Source organism: Hemiscyllium ocellatum, chromosome 8, assembly GCF_020745735.1.
Source record: "Hemiscyllium ocellatum isolate sHemOce1 chromosome 8, sHemOce1.pat.X.cur, whole genome shotgun sequence".
Lineage (NCBI taxonomy): Eukaryota > Metazoa > Chordata > Chondrichthyes > Orectolobiformes > Hemiscylliidae > Hemiscyllium > Hemiscyllium ocellatum.
Window position 1 is genome coordinate 32539736 of NC_083408.1, and position 20333 is coordinate 32560068.

The 20333-nt window shown below is 43.2% G+C and overlaps 1 protein-coding gene across 1 annotated transcript in view; it reads right to left on the bottom strand.

Annotated features, from left to right (window-relative positions):
* mapkbp1 (mitogen-activated protein kinase binding protein 1) overlaps nt 1-20333 on the bottom strand; it is a 197400-nt gene that overhangs the window by 94463 nt on the left and 82604 nt on the right. The window contains exons 3-4 of the mRNA XM_060828797.1: nt 7564-7626; nt 7105-7162 (exon numbers count right to left, since the gene is read on the bottom strand). Of these exons, the coding sequence (XP_060684780.1) occupies nt 7105-7162; nt 7564-7626 (121 nt within the window). The remainder of the gene's footprint in view (nt 1-7104; nt 7163-7563; nt 7627-20333) is intronic.

The window sequence follows — 20333 nt, forward strand, 5'->3', positions numbered from 1 at the left end:
TACCAAGGGAAATCATAGTTATCAAACTTCACTAGGATTCCCCATGGGCATTGTAGGGGCTATTATTGTGAGTGAAATAATTTTGAAAATCAATTGAAAAATATGAAAGGAATATGCTAACTCTTGCCAGCTTACCTCACGCTCTGCGACCTATCGGCTAGCCACATCTCCTGCTCACCTTCCCTCCTGCCACCCAATCATACTTCTACCCAATCCGGTCTGTCTATCCCCCTCCGCCTCACTGCCTAATCCACTTTCTGCTCACCCACTTCCCACTTCCTGATCCTCCCATTCTCTGAACTTCCACAATCTCCAACCCTTAATTCCTCTCTTATTCTCCAACCCTCCCAATCCCCCAACCTCACCAGTTGTCCTATCCTACACTGGCTCTCTGTTACCTGCTAAACACTGTCATAGTAATCACTCACTCTACCACCAATCGCTGGTACCCATAATTTCCCAAACACTGATGCTCAGCTAACTGGCTGTTATAAGCCTGAGATGGAATTCAACAGGTCCAAGGGATCGATCATTGAATTCTTATTGATAATTTGTTTACTATGTTTGTTATCTCCCTGTTTCTGCTTAAAATCTGGGGAAAACCATAGAATCCTTACAGTGTGGAAGCAGGCCATTCAACCCATTGAGTCTCCACTGACCCCCCAAGGAGCATCCCACCCATGATCCACCCTATCACCCTGCATTTCCCATGGCTAATCCACCTAGCCTGCACACCAAAGGCAATTTTCCATAGCCAAGCCACCTGGCAAGCACATCTTTGGACTGTGGGATGAAATGGGAGCACCCGGAGGAAACCCACATGGACACAGGGAGAATGTGCAAACTCCACACAGACAGTCGCCTGAGGCTGGAATCGAACCCAGGACCCTGGTGCTGTGAGGCAGCAGTGCTAACCGCTGAGCCACTGTGCTGCCCATCATTCTAATGCCATCCTCTACTGTAAATACTGACACAAAGTACTTATTCAACATGTCCACACGTGCCTTGACAGTGTCACCATTACCAGATTTAAGAGCCCCCGATGAAAGGACGGTTTATTTACCACAAACACCCCAATCTCTCTTTCTAATTGATATATTTCTTTCCTGTTAGAGCCTCAGGATTATATGGACTGATGTCTCTGGAGCTGGATTTGAACCCACAACCTTCTGACTCACGGAGCCAAGAACCGAGAACCACCCAACCACATCGCAGGTGTTACCACCTTGGATCATGCCCAAAACATAACCACCATGCAGGGATCAGGGCTCAGGTTCTGCCTGTGGTGTATTTAACCAGAGGGGTTAGTGAGAACGCTATTGAAGGATTTGGCGAGCTTTGTGGTCACATTCCTTAACAAAAATCGCCGGTCTCCCAAAATTCTGAACAATAAGTTGAGCAAGCTGTTTGGTACTACTATTGTGCAGTGAGTGGTATTCCCGACTAACAGGATACTGGCATCAGGCCAAAAGGATGTTCTGCCCACCACATGACTGAGCAATATCGTGTCGGAATTTCAGAGCTGGTACAATGCCAAGTACGTCCCAATGGTTGGCTGATCAAAAAGAAAATAGCACGTTCCTCTGTCTATCTGACATCCGTACTCAAGCAGACCAAGTTTGCAAAACCCAAAAAGAAACAGGTGATGTTTGATGTGTTTCTGCAACTGGGCAGGACTTACTGAACAATCCTACGTGTGTTAATCACTGCGATAACAGCCGTTCAAAGCAAAGTTTATTTCTGGTTAATTAGCGGTGCCGCATATTCATGTACAGGGACCTGCTCTTAAAAGGAAACTGGATATAAAATTGTCAAGAAAAAATTGGCAGTGAGTGGTACTAATTGGAATTGTCTTTTATTGATTCACATAGGTATGAGATGAACGGCTTCCTTTGATGATCTATCACTTCTCCATTGGCAAGCTCAAAAAGAAAAGTATTTCTCAAATTCGAGCTCTCTTCAAGTTTCATTCAATCTTCTCTCCTGTGCTCTCTAATGACATTTGCTCTCAATCCTGCAACTCATTGATATTAAAAGGCTTGTCTGTGTAGTAAAATATCTCCTATAACTTTGTCTCTATCTCGAAGCATACTATATATTTCTAAATGCCTTGCTAATAGATTCTATTACTGATAGATTCCAGCACTTTCCAGATGACTGATGTCAGGCTAACTGGCCTATGCTTCCCAGTTTTTATTCCCTCTCTCTCCTTTCTTTAATAGCGATGCTTTATTTGCTCATTTCCTATCTGCTGGGAACATTCTAGAATCTAGAGAACTTCGGAAAATCACAGCCAGAGTATCCATTATCTCTGTAGCTCTTGCTTTTAGAATCCTATGAGGTATGCTATTAGATATGAGGGATTTGTCTTATTTTAGTGCCTCAAGTTTCTCCAGTACTCTGCTAATATTAATTCAATTAATTTGTTCACTTTATCAGTCCCTAGGTTACCATTTATCTTTGATTTCAAACATATGTCATCTATTCTAAAGATAGGCACAAAATACTTCTTCAATGTCTCTGCCATATCCTCATTCTCCATGATAATTTCTCTTGTCTCCTCTTCTAAAATACATATTTTAGCAACTCTCTTCCTTTTTATAATACTTACAATATGTTTCATATTCCTGGATAATTTACTTCATTTCTATTGTTTCCCAATTCATCAAATCATTTGGTGGTCACCTGCTGATTTCTAAAACAATCCAAATCTCAGATTTGCTGCTGTGCTTTTCAACATTATAAGTCACTTCTTTAAATCGAATATTACTCTTAACTTTCTGATTGAGCCACTGATAGATCTTTCTTGTGGAGTTTCTGTTTTACAATGGAATGTATTTTTGTTGAACAGTTTGAACTATTTCTTCAAATATTTTTCTCTGTTTATTCACCATTATACCTTTTGTTTCATTCAGCCAATTAACCTTAGCTAGTCCTCCCCTCATATCTGTCTAACTGGCATTGTTTAAGTTTAAGTTTCTTGCTTGTGATTTAAGTATGTCATTTTCAAACTTCATGTGGATTGTTGTTATGCTATCCTTTGCCATAAAGGCTAATTCTCCTCCTTTTCCATTCTGCCTGTCTTGTTGCATTGTCGTGCACTTTATTTCTTGACCTTGGGCACTTTATAACCATGTATCTGTAATGGTAATTAGATCTAAACCATTTAACTCTATTTGCATCACTGTTAGAACATAAAACATAGAACATTACAGCGCAGTACAGGTCCTTCGGCCCTCGATGTTGCGCCGCCCTGTCTTACTAATCTGAAGCCCATCCATCTACACTATTCCATTTACATCCATATGCCTGTCCAATGAAGACTTAAATGAACTTAAACTTGGCAAATCTACCAATGCATTCCACATCCTTACTACTCTCTGAGTAAAGAAACTACCTCTGACATCTGTCTTATACCTGTCTCCCCTCACTTTAAAGCTGTGTCCCCTCATGTTTGCCTTCCCCATGCTTGTCCACCCTATCTAACCCTCGATATCTTGTACATCTCTATTAAGTCACCTCTCAACCTTCTTTCTTCAGCCTTGTTATGAATACCAGTACATTGATATAACTTTCAATGGTCTTTTATCTTTGTCTAAACCTCCCTCCTTTCGATTACTTTAAAGCTAATTTTCACAAATCAAAACCCATTTCTCCCACACTAATCTTTGAGTTACATATTCAAATCCCTGACTTTATTTATAAAATGTCAATTTGCTCATGGCGCAGGTAATAATCCAGAGATGATTACCCTTGTAATTTAGCTACTCATGCTCTCTCAGGAGAACTTCTTTTTTGGGGAATTGTGCGTGTTTTAATAAAATCTTTAGCTTTTGTAATGCCTCCTGGAGTAGAAGGGCTTGATTTCCAGTGTGCTACTCCTGTGAGACATAACAGCACCCACATGACCCATAGCAATTGGGTCAATCCCCTCCAAACCAAGTTCATCTCCAGCCCTGAAAAGTACTCCCCAACCTATACTGTTCTGCAGCTATATTCCTGTTCATTCCTCACTTGAATAGCCCCCTGCACCACGGGGTGCTCATTCTCCTTGTATTCTCTGCTCTCGACGACACAGGCTGCAAGAATATTGAATCTGCTGCTCAACTGCAGGAGCACCTTCATTGCCGCTTTATTCTCATTCTCATTCTCATTCAGTCACATCCTCTCGGCCCTGACCACAGAACGAATCAGAAGTACCTCAACTTAAGGGTGTGGCTGCCTCCTCAAATCACGTGTCCATGGAACTTCCACCTCCATGATGCTTCGCAGTGTCCAGAGTTCTTAGGCAAAGTGCCTCAAGCTGCAGCCACCTACTGCGGATGTGGTTACTGTGGATCACACAGGCATCCAGTAGCTTGCACACACTACAGCTGCAACACATCACCTGCCCTGCAATCTATCTGCGTTTTGTTTGATTAACTGGATTTCAAGTCTAGAAATATGATTCAACTGATATCTGCAGTTATATACCAACCTAATAATCTTAATCATGGTTCTGGGATGTTAATACTTGCGCAAAAGACAGTTCCAGATTGCCTCCAGCCTTCTTTGTAAACAGTGCCCCCGCCATCCCAGCCTGTGGGTCGTGGTGTATAAGTTTGTAAGGAGGATACAAGGGTTGGGTAGCACAGTACACGAGGACGGATGAAGAATGGGGGTATGAGGACTGACAGTTGGAAGAATGCTTGTTTGCTCGACTGTCATTATTACAACTGGGGCAAAATCCCCGGAGCACAATGTTGGGGAATCTAAGCAGCTCACGTCATCAAAAATAGCAGCCCTCCTAACTCCTTCTGGGGGAGTGCAGGAGCCAAATTCCACCCATCACCCACCCCTCCTGCCTTCCGGAATGAAAATCCAGCCGAAGCAAGCAAATATACCCCTAAGGCAGGAAGGCTGAGACTGGGCATTTCCCGATATCCGCACCTGTGTATAGGACTGGAAACTCAAGTCTGACATTACTGTTTGAACAGGACTGAATGTCTCTGGACCTACAACATTAGCAGCTTCTCTCTCCATCGGTGCTGCCCAACCTATCAAGCAAGTCCCTCTTTCAATCTCAGATTTCCAGCCTCTACATTACTTTACATCTGCTTAAACCTTTGAAATAGTCAATCTCCTCCTTCATTTAGCGATGGGGAGAATTTAGACCGGGTGTTTGTGGGATAATTTCACAGATAGTCATTGCGACATTTGATATTGAAAAATAATGATATTGTAGAATTGTTTGCAGCAGGAAGTCCTTGGTTTCCAAGGCAACATCTTATCCTCACAGGAAATGTTCTAAACCTCAGTTGCCACCTCTTTAAATGGGACCAGATGGTTAAATTTAGCGTGGGCTGCATCAGCATTTTCTTTTACAAAGTATAAACAGGATGATAGAAGTATCTTGAATCAGGATCAATTTCAATTTATTGTAATTAATTCTGTGCCTTTTTGATGAGGAATTCCATTTAAACTGAAAACATTTTGAAATTCGTATTTCATTTGTGAGTCTGTGGGATGTGGGTATCATTGGCTGGGCTGGCTTTTATTGTCCAACCCTTATTGGACTTGGTGGTGGGCCGCCATTTTCTGAAGCAAGGATCAGGGGTCAGGATTAGAGTTACTTTAAATTTGCAGCAAGGAAGCAGGCCATTTGCCCTATCCAATTCACAGGAGACAGCCCCTCACCCTCCTCCTGTTCTTTTTCCTTTCATGGCATGTAGGTTTAATGGGGCATGGCCAGCAATTATTTCCTATCCATAACTGCCCTTGCTAGGTTGCTAGGCCTGGGTTGCTAGGCCTAGGTTGCCAGGCCTAGGTTGCTAGGCCTTTTCAGAGGGTAGTTAAGAGTCGACCACACTGCTCTATGCATCTGGAATCATTACTTCATATCTCAGTCATATCTAGGGTATTCTTGCATTAGTAAACAGGGTGGTTTCCTTCAAAAATCAGTTTCATGGTCACCAATACTGAGAATAGTTATACCCCTCCTCATTTTTCCTTTATTGATTGAATTCAAATTCCACCAGCTGCCTTAGTGGGATATGAACCTTGTGCCGTTTAGCTGGGTTTCCTAGATGACCACTGCATCATTATTCCATTGGACTCTACCAACATAATAGAGTCATAGAGTCACAGAGATGTACAGCATGGAAACAGACCCTTCTGTCCAACCTGTCCATGCCGACCAGATATCCCAACCCAATCTAGTCCCACCTGCCAGCACCTGACCCATATCCCTCCTAACCCTTCCTATGCATTTACCCATCCAAATGTTATAATCTCTATCTTTTATTCATTCATTCACAGGATGTGGGCATCACTGGCTAGGCCATCCCTAATTGCCCAGAGGGCAGTTCGCAGTCAACCACATTACTGTGGGTCTGCAGTCACACGTAGGTCAGTCCAGGTAAGGATGGCATTTTCCTTTCATGAAGGACATTAGTGAACTAGACGGGTTTCCCCCTAACAATTGAGAATGATTTCATGGCCATCATTAGACCCTTGATTCCACTGCGCCGCCTCGGTCAGTATGGGCAGCACAGTGGTTAGCACTGCTGCCTCACAGCACCAAGGAGCCGGGTTCAATTCCAGCCTCAGGCAACTGTTTGTGTGGAGTTTGCACATTCTCCCCGTGTCTGCGTGGGTTTCCTCCGGGTGCTCTGATTTCCTCCCACAATCCAAAGATGTGCAGGTCAGGTGAATTGGCCATGCTCAATTGCCCATAGCGTTCAGGGATGTATGTGTAGGACAGGTAAATGTAGAGTAATAGGTTTGGGTGGAATGCTCTTTGGAGGGTTAGTGCAGACGGGTTGGGCCAAAGGACCTGTTTCCACGCTGTAGAGTTGCGTGATTCCAGAACTTTCTTGAATTCAATATCAATCAGCTTTCTTGGCAGGATTCAAACCCATGTCCCCAGAACATTTTCTGGATCTCAGAATTAATAGTCTAGCAATAATACTGGGCCATTGCCTCCTGCCCTCCATCATTTGCCTACCTAGCTTGCCCTTAAGTGAACTTACTGCTAGATTTATCAGTGTTTATCTTATATTCATGCCAAGGGCACAAGGAACAAATTGTAGGAACTGGGCAGAAGGACTTGGTCATGAAACTCACCTCACCCGTGACCAGGTATTTGCCATCTGGAGAAAAGGCCACTGCTGTGATGGTTTTCCTGAAAGAAGTGAAGGCTAAAATCAGATCCCATCACATAAATGATAATAGGCATTACAGATAACACATGGCTCAAGTGATCTCCTGGACTGGTTCCAGACAAAGGTATATTCCCTCTTCTCCTACTGCTGATGCCCTTCTCTATTCTCCACTTTGTTATCTCCCTGCACCCCCCCAAACTCTGGAGTTAAAAGGACAAATTCACTCCTGCCAGCAAAGGCATTGGGTGTCATGCAATGGCTCCATAATGTCATAGTCCTATCCCTTTACTCACTTTAACTGTCCACTGAGTGTGTTGAATTTACTACCAAATGCTTCCCCTCAGTGAACTGACATCAATTAGAAGGATGTGATTAGGTCCTTACATTGATCCTTACATACAGGTAGGTGACAATGTCCTACCTTGATCCATTTAGTATATGGTGCTGCTTGTTCTTCTTGGGATTAAAGAGTACAACCACACACCTGAAACGGAAGAAGACAAACAAATTCAGTGTCAGGATTGAAGGTGGAATCACTGAATGGTCACAGCATGGAATATGGCCGTTCACTCCATTGTGCCTGTGCTGGCTCTCTGAAGGAGTCATGTGTCTAAGGCCCCACTATCCGCTGTCTTCTTACAGTAACTGGCACCTTCTTGTTTTTCCCACACAATGATCCCATTCCCTTCTGGAAACCTCAATTGACGGGATCCTCACCACACTCTCGGGCAGTGCACTTCAGATCCTAATCACTCGCTTTGTTTAAAAAATGTTGTTCTGTGTTGTTCCTTCAATCTAAAAATTAAATCTGTGCCCTCTAACTGTTGTCTGTAATGGCAGTAGCTTGCTGTGATCATTCCATCCCAGGAGCTACTCTTGTGACTCATGTGAACACATAAACCAGGAGCAGAAGGCCATTCAGCCCCTCGAACGTGCTTGTCATTAAATACGATCATGACTACTCTGATTGCAATCTCAAATCCACATTTCTGCCTACTCCTGATAACCTTTAATCCCCTCGCTTGTCGAAAGTCTATCTACCCCTGTCGCAAAAATATTCAAAGACACTTTTTCAGGAGGAAGTCTCAAAGACCCATGGCCCTCTGTGATTAAACATTTTGGTTCTTCTCTACTTTAAACGGATGGCCCCTAATTTTTAACCATGACCCCTAGTTCTAGACTCTCCCACAAGAGGAAACATCCTTCCATTTATCCTGTCAAGACACCTCAACAACTCATATGTTTCACATGAAGACACCTATTAGTCTTCATACTTCAGCGGGTGCAAGCCTAGCCTGTCCAACCTTTCCTTACAAGACACCACTCCATTATTTTAGGTATTCGCCTTGTAAATCTCCTTTGAACTGCCACCAATCCTTCCCTGAAAGAACTTGACCATAGTACACCAGATACAATCTCAAGTGTGCCCTGTGTAACAGACCCTCACCTCCCTACCTTTATGTTCAGTTCCCTTCACAACAAATGATGACATTCTACTAGCTTTCCTGATTACTTGTTGTACCTTGCTACATACTAACCTCATGCTATCCATGCACTGGGACATCCAGATCAGTCTGCACCTCACAGCAATTCTTTCTGCATTCGCTTTAATTCCCTCTCCCTCTCCCTAAATGTGGTATTCAGTGTAGGACACAATACCCCTGCTAAACCTGAACTTATATGATATCGATTTAACATAACTGAGGCAGTATAACAAAGTACAATGCAATCCTAATAATTGAGAGTGGGTGAATCACTGAGTGATAAGTGTCACAGAGTTGTATAGCACAGAAGCAGACCCTTCTGTCCAACTCGTCCATGCTAACCAGATTCCTAAACTAATTGAATCCTATTGTCAGCATTTGGCCCATGTCCCTCATCCTCCAAATGCCTTTTAAATGTTGTAATTGTACCCACCTCCACCACTTCCTTTGGCAACTTACTCCATACATTCACCAACCTTTAAGTGAAGATGTTGCCCCTCAGCTCCCTTTTATATCCTTCCCCTCTCACCTTAAACCCATGCCCACTAGTTTTGGATTCCCCTACCCTGGGGAAAAAAAAAGCCCTTGTCTATTTACTCTATCATTGCCCCTCATGATGTTATAAACCTCTATAAGGTCATCCCTCAGCCTCCGACGCTTCAGGGAAAATCACAAAAACTGCAGCAAACCCACAACAAAGAAAGAGATAAAGCAACGAGTTTATGTTAGGAACAAGAACAGAGGTTGCTGGCAAAGCTCAGTAGGTCTGCCAACATCTGTGAAGAGAAATCAGAATTAACGTTTTGGGTCAGGTGACCCTTCCTCAGAACATTTGACCTGAGTTCAGAGAAAGGGTCACCTGACCAGAAATGTTAACTCTGATTTCTCTTCATAGATGTTGGCAGACCTACTGAGCTTTTCCAGCAACCTCTCTTTTTGTTTCTGATTCACAACATCGGCAGCTCTTTCAGTTTTAATTAGAGTTTACATTAGGAGTCAGGGCTTACATGAAACAAATAAGATTTTCAAAAAGTACATGGCTGTTTACCTGTATTTAGGGAATGACTCAAAGCAAAAACAGCTCAAAGAATATTAATACAAACCTTACAAAAATATCAGAAATGTTAAAAGAAGTGATTTTGACATTACCAAAATATTAATCTTGGAGATTAATATTATTTTTAGATTATAGTTCCAGGACAGCAGGAATTCAGTAAAAGACTAGCCCATTAATATTAAAGAATTTGGGTGAGAGCAAATGTATATAGTTTGCACGCTCTCCCCGTGTCTACGTGGGTTTCCTCCGGGTGCTCCGGTTTCCTCCCACAGTCCAAAGATGTGTGGGTCAGGTGAATTGGCCATGCTAAATTGCCCATAGTGTTGGATAAGGGGTAAATGTAGGGGTATGGGTGGGTTGCGCTTCAGTGGGTCGGTGTGGACTTGTTGGGCCGAAGGGCCTGTTTTCACACTGTAAGTAATCTAATATAAAGTATATCCTTCACTAAAGTCTAGTCAGCAAGAGTATCAAATACGCTAACCATCACAAGTTATCCCAAGGGAATCTAATATCAGGGCAGCGAGTGGGAAGTACCTTGACCGACTGCAACTGAATGTATTAGGCTGGAGTGGGAAAATGTTTGATCCAAGTAAATCTATATAATGGGAGTTGATACAATGGATCTGAGCTTACTGGAATTCAACATAAGAGAACACGTTTGCTCCAGATGAGTCCAACGTAATGTGTGAGTGTGACTAGAGTTTAGTCCAGTGGAACTCTCCTGATGCGGAAAAGTATGAGAAAGTGCTTGTTTACTGCATCAGGAATGTCAATGGATTGTTCTCACAAATCTAATATAGATGAGAACAAGTTCAGTCCAGTGAAATTGTACATTTTGGGAGTGGGTGACTTGGATTTGCTCCATCACGATTTTTTCAGTAATGGGATGTGGCCAGGCCAGCATTTAATGCCCATCCCTAATTGCCCAGAGGGCTGTTAACAATCAACCACATTGCTGTGAGTCTGCAGTTACATGTGGACCAGACCAGGAAAGGATGGCAGTTCCCTTCCCTAAAGGACATTAGTGAACCTGATGCATTTTTCCTAACAATCAACAATAGTTTCATGGTCAACTTTAGGTACTTAATTCAAGATTTTTAATCAAGTTTAAATTCTACTGTCGGCCATAACAGGGATTTGAACCATGTCCCTAGAACATTATCTGGGTCTCTGGACCACTGTCAGACTCATACACATTGCAATAGATTAGGAAGGGAAATGGATTTGAATCTAACATGCCAGGGTGAATTAGAGACCATGGAAACTGCAGCAAAGTCAAAGAGAAAAGGGAAGATGATGCTGGAAAGATATACCCACCAATGGTAGATCCAGGACTCATGAGGTGGAACTTGCTGCTGTCTCAGTGGTAGTTTTGGGAGAGGGCGTTTACTTAGGCAGGGGAGTGGCAGATGGGGATCCCAAGCACAGTTTTCCCACCCTGCCATGAACTGATACCCCGAAGGGGGCAACTTTGGTTGAATGGTGGCGCGGTGGTAATGTTACTGAGCTCGTTAGTCCAGAGGCTGAGGCTAATGCTTTGGGGACCTGGTCGTTCTTCACTGAAGAAAACTGCAAGATAAAACTAGTCTCAGTGACTGGTTCACTGATGTCGATTCGGGAAGGGAATCTGCCACCCTTACCCATTCGGGTCTATATGTGACTCCAGCATAACAGCAATATGGCTGACTCTTAACTGCACCATGTAATGACCCAGCAACCCACTCAGCTTTGGGACAATTATGAGGGAAAAGTAAATATCTCTTTCGCCAGCAATGCCTACATTCAATGAATAAACATAAAACTAATGAAAGTTGGGTTATTGGTATTAACCCAGTGATAACTGGGAGGCCTCACAATGGGAGGATTGTGACAATAAAAGTGTCACTGGTCCCTTCATTCAAAGAATGCCACTCCTTTCTTTCGCTGCCTTAGCTGACCTCACTCCTCTTTCAGGCCTTTCTTACCTTTGCACGTGACCATTTTCCAATTCACTTTTGGCTGCTCTACAACATTCCAGCCTCTCTGTAAACTCAAGGTCACCCTGAACCCTGCTGCCTGTGACTTAGCTCGTGACTAGTGCCATTTGCCTATCGTCTCTGCACTCACTGACCGGCGCTGGCTCAAGCAACATCTAGTTTTAAAATTCTCATCCTTCTTCAAGTCCCTCCATAGCCTCACTCCGCCCCATCCCTGTAGCCCTATAACCCTCTGGAATTTCTGATGCTTCCATCTTGAGCACATTGATTTTAATCGCTGCTGGCCTCACCTTTGGTAATGTAGACCTCAAACTCTGGAATTCTCTTCCCACATCTCCTTAACACATACCTCTCTTGACTAAGTTATCACCTGGTCTAGTATTGTCTTGCTATTACTTTCTGTTTCATGACAACCCTGTGAGAATGTGAAGGCCATTCTATTACATTAAGCATGATACGTACATACAAAGTACTATTTCAACAGCGATTACACTTCAAAGATATTTAATTGTTTTCTAACTCTTTCACAGGATGTTGACATCATTGGTCAGACCAGCATTTGTTGCCTATGCCTAATTGCTCTTGAACTAAATGATTTCCCACACCATTCCAGAGGGTAGTTCAAAGTCATGTTTGGGCTAAAAGGGAACGGTACACCAATGTGACTCCTGGCTTACTGTAACCACGTGGCCTCTACCACAGGGCCACAGATCCGGGGAGGGGGGCGGGGGGGTCCAATCTTGGAGCCAGTTTTCAATAAAGTCACAGTTCATCAAAGAATCCCTATGCTGTGGAAGCAGGCCATTCAGCTCATCGGATCCACACCAACCTTTTGAAGAGCATCCCACTCAGACCCCCCCCCCATATCCCTGTACCCTAGCATTTCCCCTGGGCTAACCCACCCAACCTGCACATCCCTGGGCATTATGGGCATTTCAGCATTGCCAATCCACTTGACGTAACACATCCCTGGACTCTCTGGGCAATTTAGCATGGCCAATCCACCGAACCGGCACATCTTTGGACTGCGGGAGAAAACCAGAGCGCCCGGAGGAAACTCACGCTGATGCAAGGAGAATGAGCAAACTCCACACGGAGAGTCACCAGAGGGTGAAGTCAAACCTGGGTCCCTGGCACTGTAAGATAGCAGTGCTAACCACTGACCCACTGTGCCACCTCTGTTGGTCTTGAGGCCCTGTCATCGGTCAACTGTATAGCTCTGGATGTGGAATCACATGTCGGTCCTGGCCAGGTGACATCAGCAGATTTCCTTCCCTAAAGGAAGGGGACTGGTGAACCGGATGGGTTTCCAAACCCACCGAGTGACAGCTTCGTGGGTCACATTCACTGAGAGCAGTTTTTAAGTCCCTGTTTTATTGAGAGAATTTAGATGCCACCTGATGCTGTGGAGAGATTTGGCCTCCATGTCCACAGGGTGTTAACGTGGGCCACTGGATTACCAGGCACATTCCAACTGTTCTGCCATCTTCCCTTACGGGAACACTTTGGATCCTCCTGAAATTGTGGAAGACGCTATTAAAATGAACTGCTTTATTTGTATTGGTGCCAAATCTTAAGAAGATTTGATCACTGGAATCCCATAGCATGGACGACCTGAGACATCGTTATACAATGATTGAATGCTCACATTTCCTTTCCCTGTGGGACCTTTCAAAGCACCTCAGGCTACCACACACGACCAGTTTTACCCAGCTAAAATCCTTCTACTCCAGTTAAATTTTCATTGGAAGTCACAGAGATTTATAAATAGCTGCAGTCCACAGTTACCACAAGAGTGATCAGCGCCAAAGTATCTCTGGAAGGTTGTCACTGCTTCTGTTTAAATGCAGGATTCTTTAACACAGACAAGAAGGTGACAGGGCATGGGAAACTACTTTCATCCTCAGCACTGTCTCACTGACAGACCGACAAACTGGGACAGCTAACTAACCTAGATCCGTAGACAGTGACAGAATAGCTTGTGGGCTGGGGAGGCTCAGTATTGAGGCTAATTGGATCTCACTGTTCACACAGGGAGATGGGGAAGAGGCATCTTAATAATGTTGCTGCACCACTGCCAACATGAAGATGCTACGACTGAGGCTGCTCAATTTAACCATGTCTCAATGTTACAAAAATGGCGACAAACCATGCAGGAATATTTTAGTAATGAATATAATTGGTCTCGCTATTACAGATAGGGTAAAGTATTGCCAGACAGGGAAGGTGCCATATGATGTCTCCAACTTAATGAAGTAAAACGAGAATGCTGTACAACTGCTGACTCATGCAAAGCTAAAGTGAAGCACTTAGTGACACCTTGTCTCAGCAGAATCTCCTGCTGATGAGTTTAATGTGTCATCTCTACAGTGGTGCTCACTGTTCTGGGAAGCAACAGCAGAAAAAAGTCAAAGGCAACATTTCAACAAGCAAATTCAACTTGAGAAACCAGAAGAAATAATGCTTCCTCTGCTATCCAGTCCCAACTAAAGAAACATTTCACTGACAATGATTTTTTTTTAATGGGGAGACTGAAACTTCTAATTGATTGATATCACCAATGCAGATATATAGCATCCCTACAGAGTGGAAGTAGGCTATTCAGTCCATCAAGTCCAGACCAACCCTCTGAAGACCTTTCCCACACACACCCACAACCTGACCTGTAATTCCCATGGCTCATCCACCCAGCCAGCACACCACAAGCAACTTAGTATAGCCAATCCGACTAATGTGCACATCTTTGGACTGTGGGAGGAAACCCACGCAGAGAGTGCGCAAACTGCACACAACCAGTTCCCTGAGGGTGGAATCAAACCTGTGTCCCTGGCACTGTGAGGCAGCAGTGCTAACCACTGAGACACCATGCCATGCTACAGGTGTCTTTAAAGTTACTGGTCTCCAATTTTACTAAAACCACTAATATTACTGGTGTCTAATACTGGTTTTGCATAGCACTGATCTCTAATATTACTGGTATCTATCACTGGTCTCAAATATTGTTCACCTGCAATATTCTAATATTAATGGTCACTAATATATTAGCCTCTGATATTACTGCAGTCCAAATATTATTGGTTTGTAATATTACTGGCTGGAGATATTTCTTTGCAAACTATTACTGAAGACCTTCACATCTAGTTTTGAATATTACAAATGTATTTAATATTACTGTCCTTTAATATTGCGAGTCACTGATATTTCTGCAGTCCCCTAGCTGTAGCAGCCTCTAATATTCTGGCTTCCGATCTCTTATATTACTGTGGCTGATATTGTTGACCTTTTCATGGCAGAGGTCTTCAACTATACTGGTCTCCAATCTTACGTCCCCTGGTACTACTGGCCTGTAATATTGCTAACAGTAATGAACCATGATCAGTATCATTGCTCTTAATATTGCTCTTATAAATGACAATATCGTTCCAATCAGACAAGTCATTTTATAACTCCCTAATCAACATCTGCTGTTCTTCCCATTTAAGAAATAAATTATTTCTTACTCTTAATTACTGAAATTATTTCAATTTAAAATCAAATAGAAGCTTAATTAATTAATCTCTGTGAGAGCAGTGTGTCCCATATGGCAAGTATGATAAATTTAGTTCAGGTTTATGTCAAAGTTTGGGACATAACTACTTTTGTAGCTTAACGGAGTCTCCTTAATGAACTGGCATACAATTCTAAACAAGTTTTTGAGAAGATTTGTAGCTCAGGTTGACGATATGGATGTAAGTTCGCTCGCTGAGCCGGAAGGTTTGTTTCCAGGGGTTTGGTCACCATACTAGGTAACATCATCAGTGAGAGTCTCTAGTGAACCGCTGGTTCTAAAACATTGTAAATAAATAAAACAGTTTCTAATTTTCCAAACCCCTCCAAACATACAGATTGTCCCATGACAGGGATGGGTCTTTTTCTGGTTACCAAGTATCATTGCATTTTTAACTTGGAAGTTATTTGTTAAAAGGAAGAGAAACCTGAAGGAATTATGATGGACATGATGTCTATGCTGCGACACATTATGAGCAGAGAGGTTCCTGGTTGGCTAGCAGGAAACAAAGTAAGAATAAATGAATCATTTTCACGGCATGATGTAGCTAGCAGAGTGCCACAGAGGTCAGTGCTCTATTCTCAACCAACTACAATCTCATTAAATCAAATTCATAGAGGTGTACAGCACAGAAACAGACTCTTCAGTCCAATTCGTCCATGCCAACCAGAAATCCGAACCTCACCTCGTCCCATTTGCCAGCACTTGGCCCATATCCCTCTAAACCCTTCCTATTCATATACCCATCCATTTTAAATGCTGAACTGCACCAGCGTCCACCACTTCCTCTAGCAGCTCATTCCAGACATGCACCATCCTCTGCACGTAAAAAGTGCCCCTTATGTCCCTTTTAAATCTTTTTTCTCTCACCCTAAACCTAGTCCCCCTAGTTCTGGACTCCCCTGCCCCAGGGAAAAGACTTTGTCTATTTATCCTATCCATGCCCCTCATGGTTTTATAAACCTCTATAAGGTCACCCCTCAGCTTCCGATGCTCCAGAGAAAACAGTCCCAGCCTGTTCAGCCTCTCCCTGTAGCTCAAACCCTCCAAGCCTGGCAACATCCTTGGAAATCATTTCTGAACCCTTTCAAGTTTCACAACATCCTTCTGATAGAAAGGGGACCAGAATTGCAAACAATATTCCAAATGTGGCTGGACCAACATCCTGTACAGCCGCAACATGACCTCCCAACTCCTGTACTCAATGCTCTGACCAATAAAGGAAAGCATACCAAATGCCTTCTTCACTATCCTATCTATCTGCGACTCTAGTTTCAAGGAGCTATGAGCCTGCACTCCAAGGTCTCTTTGTTCAGCAACACTCCCCATATCCTTAACATTAAGTCCTGCTCTGATTTGCTTTTCCAAAGTGCAGCACTTTGCATTTATCTGAGTTAAACTCCATCTGCCACTCCTCAGCCCACTGGCCCATCTGATCAAGATCCCATTGTAATCTGAGGTAACCTTCTTTGCTGTCCCCTATATATCTGCATCAACAGATTGGATAAAAGGACCAAAGGAATGGTTGCTAATTTTGCTGATCACAAAAAGAGATAGATTGGAACAGGAAGTGGTTATAGGAATCTGCAGAAGTTAAGTCAACGGGAAAAAATCTGGCACATGCAGTCTACTGTTAGAAACATGCACTTAGCCAGTTTAGGCAGGAAGAACAGAAAAGGAGCATATTATTTGAAATGGAGAGAGCCTGCAGAACGTTGTGACCCAGAAGGATCTGGTGATCTGGCACATGAATCAGAAAAAGGTAGAATGCAGTTGCAGCAAGTTTTAGAATGAAGAACAATACAGCGCGGGAACAGACCCTTCGGCCTTCCATACTAAACGCTCTTCACTTACAGAATCTGTATCCCTCCATTCCCTTCCTATTCATGTATTCGTCCAGGTGTTTCCTGAATGCTGCTGTCATTTCAGCTTCCATCATGTCCTCTGGCAGCACATTCCAGGCACTCACCACCCTTTGTGTGAAAAATGTGCCTCATTCATCTCTTTTAAACTCCACCCCCCCCCCTTGCACCTTGAATCTGTGTCCCCCTCGTAACTGACCCCTCAACCCTGGGAAAGAGCCTCATACAGTGACTGGGAAGACAAATGGAGTCATGACATTTACTACAGAGGGAATGGAATATAAGAGTAAGGCTGTTTTGCTACACTTGCACGCAGCATTGGTGAGACCACGTCTCCAGTCCTGTGTGCAGCTTTGGTCTTATTGACGGAAGGATATAAATGTGTTATCAGTAGTAGTGCTGAGAAAGTTCACTTGATTGATTCCTGGGATAAGGTACTGTCTTGGGAGGAAGGATTCAGGATGTGAGTTCTGCGTCCATTGTAGATTTGAAGAAAGAGAGCAGATCTTATTGAAACGTGTAAGATCCTGGAGTGTTTCAACAGTATCATGGATTCTGAAACGATGTTTCCCCTTGTGAGCAAGTCTTGATTAGCCAACGCAATTTAATTTAATACCTTTCATTAAAGAGAAAATCTTAAACTCACAGAAGTGACATAACTCCCATTACTCCCTGGGGCAGAGAATTCTACAGTCAGCCCCAAGCCTTACAGTATGTATCTCACTCCCGGTATCCAATATTCTATATTAAAAAAATCTGAACCCCTTGATTACATCCCAGTCTGTAACTCATTCCTGGGTATCCGTTATTCTATATAGAATCTATCTGAACCCCTCGATTAGATTCCAGTTTGTAACTCACTCCCGGGTATCCATTACAGATAGTTTTCCTATAACGCCATAGTTGCGTTCCAGTGAAACCTCGCTTAATAGAAATAATGGGGCCTATGGCCTATGGGAAAAGTGGGGCTGGAGCAGGCCAGCAAAAAATATCACCCAAAAATCGTTCAAAAATCACCCAAAAGTTTATCGCAAAGTATAGCACAGCCTGAATGAAGGTTGAAATAATGGAACAAAGCTGCTCCGTTGGTAGCTGACAACTGCACACGTGCAGAACGGCACAGAGACTTTGGCGCTCACATCTGCACATGTGCAGAATGAAGTGTGCAAACCAATCCCTGCTAGAATCGCACTATTGCCATCGGACGTAAGCATTCGCGAAAATACCATCCATTAATTCTTCAGCAACGGTATAGCCAAATCGCGCTGCTGAAATGGCAGAACTACCTGTATTCTATATATAAACCATTTGAACCTCTCCAATAGATTCCAGTCAGTAACTCACCCCTGAGTATCCATTTTTCTAGGTTATGCTAAGGTTATGCCGTCCTTTAAATCACTTCTAACATTCGTGGTTGTGCTTATCTAGAAAACATGAAATGTGCTATTTATATCACAAAGTCTTGACAGTGGTGTTTCATTGGTCAGTTGCAGCGTGTTAGATTTGTGATTTAATCTCACGCTATTTGAATGATAAACAGTCACTACATGTACTGAGAAGAGGAGAGAGTATCATTTATGCACATATTAAGGGTATGGAAGGTGTAAACATTGTGACTGCACTGGCACTGTATCAGTGACTGTGGATGTGCTCAGTGTTCCCATCTGTGTATGCACATGTAAGCACTGGCAGCATTAAGTGAAAATGCCCCCAGTGGTCTTCCTTAACTCTTTTTTACATTAACTGCAGTTCCAGGGGCATAATGGCTTTGTCAACATGTAGCCCTGGTGACCAATCTCCAAGGTCCCAGCACACGTTTCAGTCACAACTTTAATGGGTCACACACACTTCAAAGCAGAGGAACATGGTCTGGATTTCCCTGTCTGTTTGCTGTGTTGGATCTCACAGTCAGAGTGTCAGCACACCTTTAAGTGACTCCTGATACTATCATTATTTCGCAGCATGCGGCCTTAGAGGATAACGATCTCATACTCCATCTTACCTCATCTTATCACTTGAAGCATGACACTTCATTGCTGCATTATTGTAAGCTAAAAACTTAATATTAGCCCAGATATAGGTCTGACTGACGAATGTTATATATCTTCACACAATCTTCAATAGCTTGATACCGTCACCCAGTTTCTTATATAATGGGAGTGGGCATTGCCACGTTAAGTAAAAACATACCCTGTTGGAGGCATTCTCTTACTAAGTGTAGTCCAGGAATCGGAAGCAAATTTTGGACACGGAGATTTTGGTACAGTGAGTACAGAGTGGGAGCCAGACAATGGTATCTTCTTTTTCTGCGCTCAGTATAGTTGAAAGGTGACTGTACCCATTGAATTATTTTGCACTGAAAAGTGTGATAAAAATTGGCCTGCTTGACCACAGAACGAACACTGAAATTATTTTGAGCCCATGCTGGACACACCAATTATTTGATTTATTACAATCTGATTTATTACAGTCACATTTACCTAGGTAGAGTGAAAGGTTTGGTTTTGTGTGCAGTACAAGCAGATGATACCATACACAGTGTGTTAGGGTAATAGAACAGAGTGAGGAATGCAATGTTACAGCTGCAGAGAAGCTGCGCCATGGAGTGAGATCAACATCAAATTTGAAATTTGAGAGGTCCATTCAAAAGCCTCATAACAGCCAGGAAGGAGCTGTTCTTGAATCTGTTGGTACATGTGTTCAAGATTTTGTATCTTCTGCCCGATGGAAGAAATTATAACCAGGGTGGGAGGAGCCTTTGATGATGTCGCTGCCTTCCCCAGGCAGCAGGAAGTATAGATGCAGTCAATGGCTGGAAAGTTGGTTTGTGTGATGGACTGGGCTGTGTTCACAACTCTCTGTAGTTTCTTATGGTCCTGGGCAGAGCAGCTGGCGTACCAGGTCGTGATGCATCTGGATAGGATGCTTTCTATGGTGCATCTATAAAAGTTGGTAAGAGTCCTTGTGGACATGCCGAATTTCCTTAGCTTTCTGACGAGGCCGAGATATTGTTGTACTTTCTTGACCGTAGTGTTAACATGGGTGGATTAGGATAGGTTGTTGGTGATCACCACTCCCAGAAACCTGACACTCTCAACCATCTCCCACCTGAGCACCACTGATGGAGACAGGAGGTAAGTTCTCCACCTTGCTTCCTGAAGTCAATGATCACATCTTTCACTTTGCTGAGGGAGAGACTGTTATATTTACACCAAGCACTCACTCTCTTTCTGTCAATCTGGTCTTGTAGACTCAGTGCACCTGG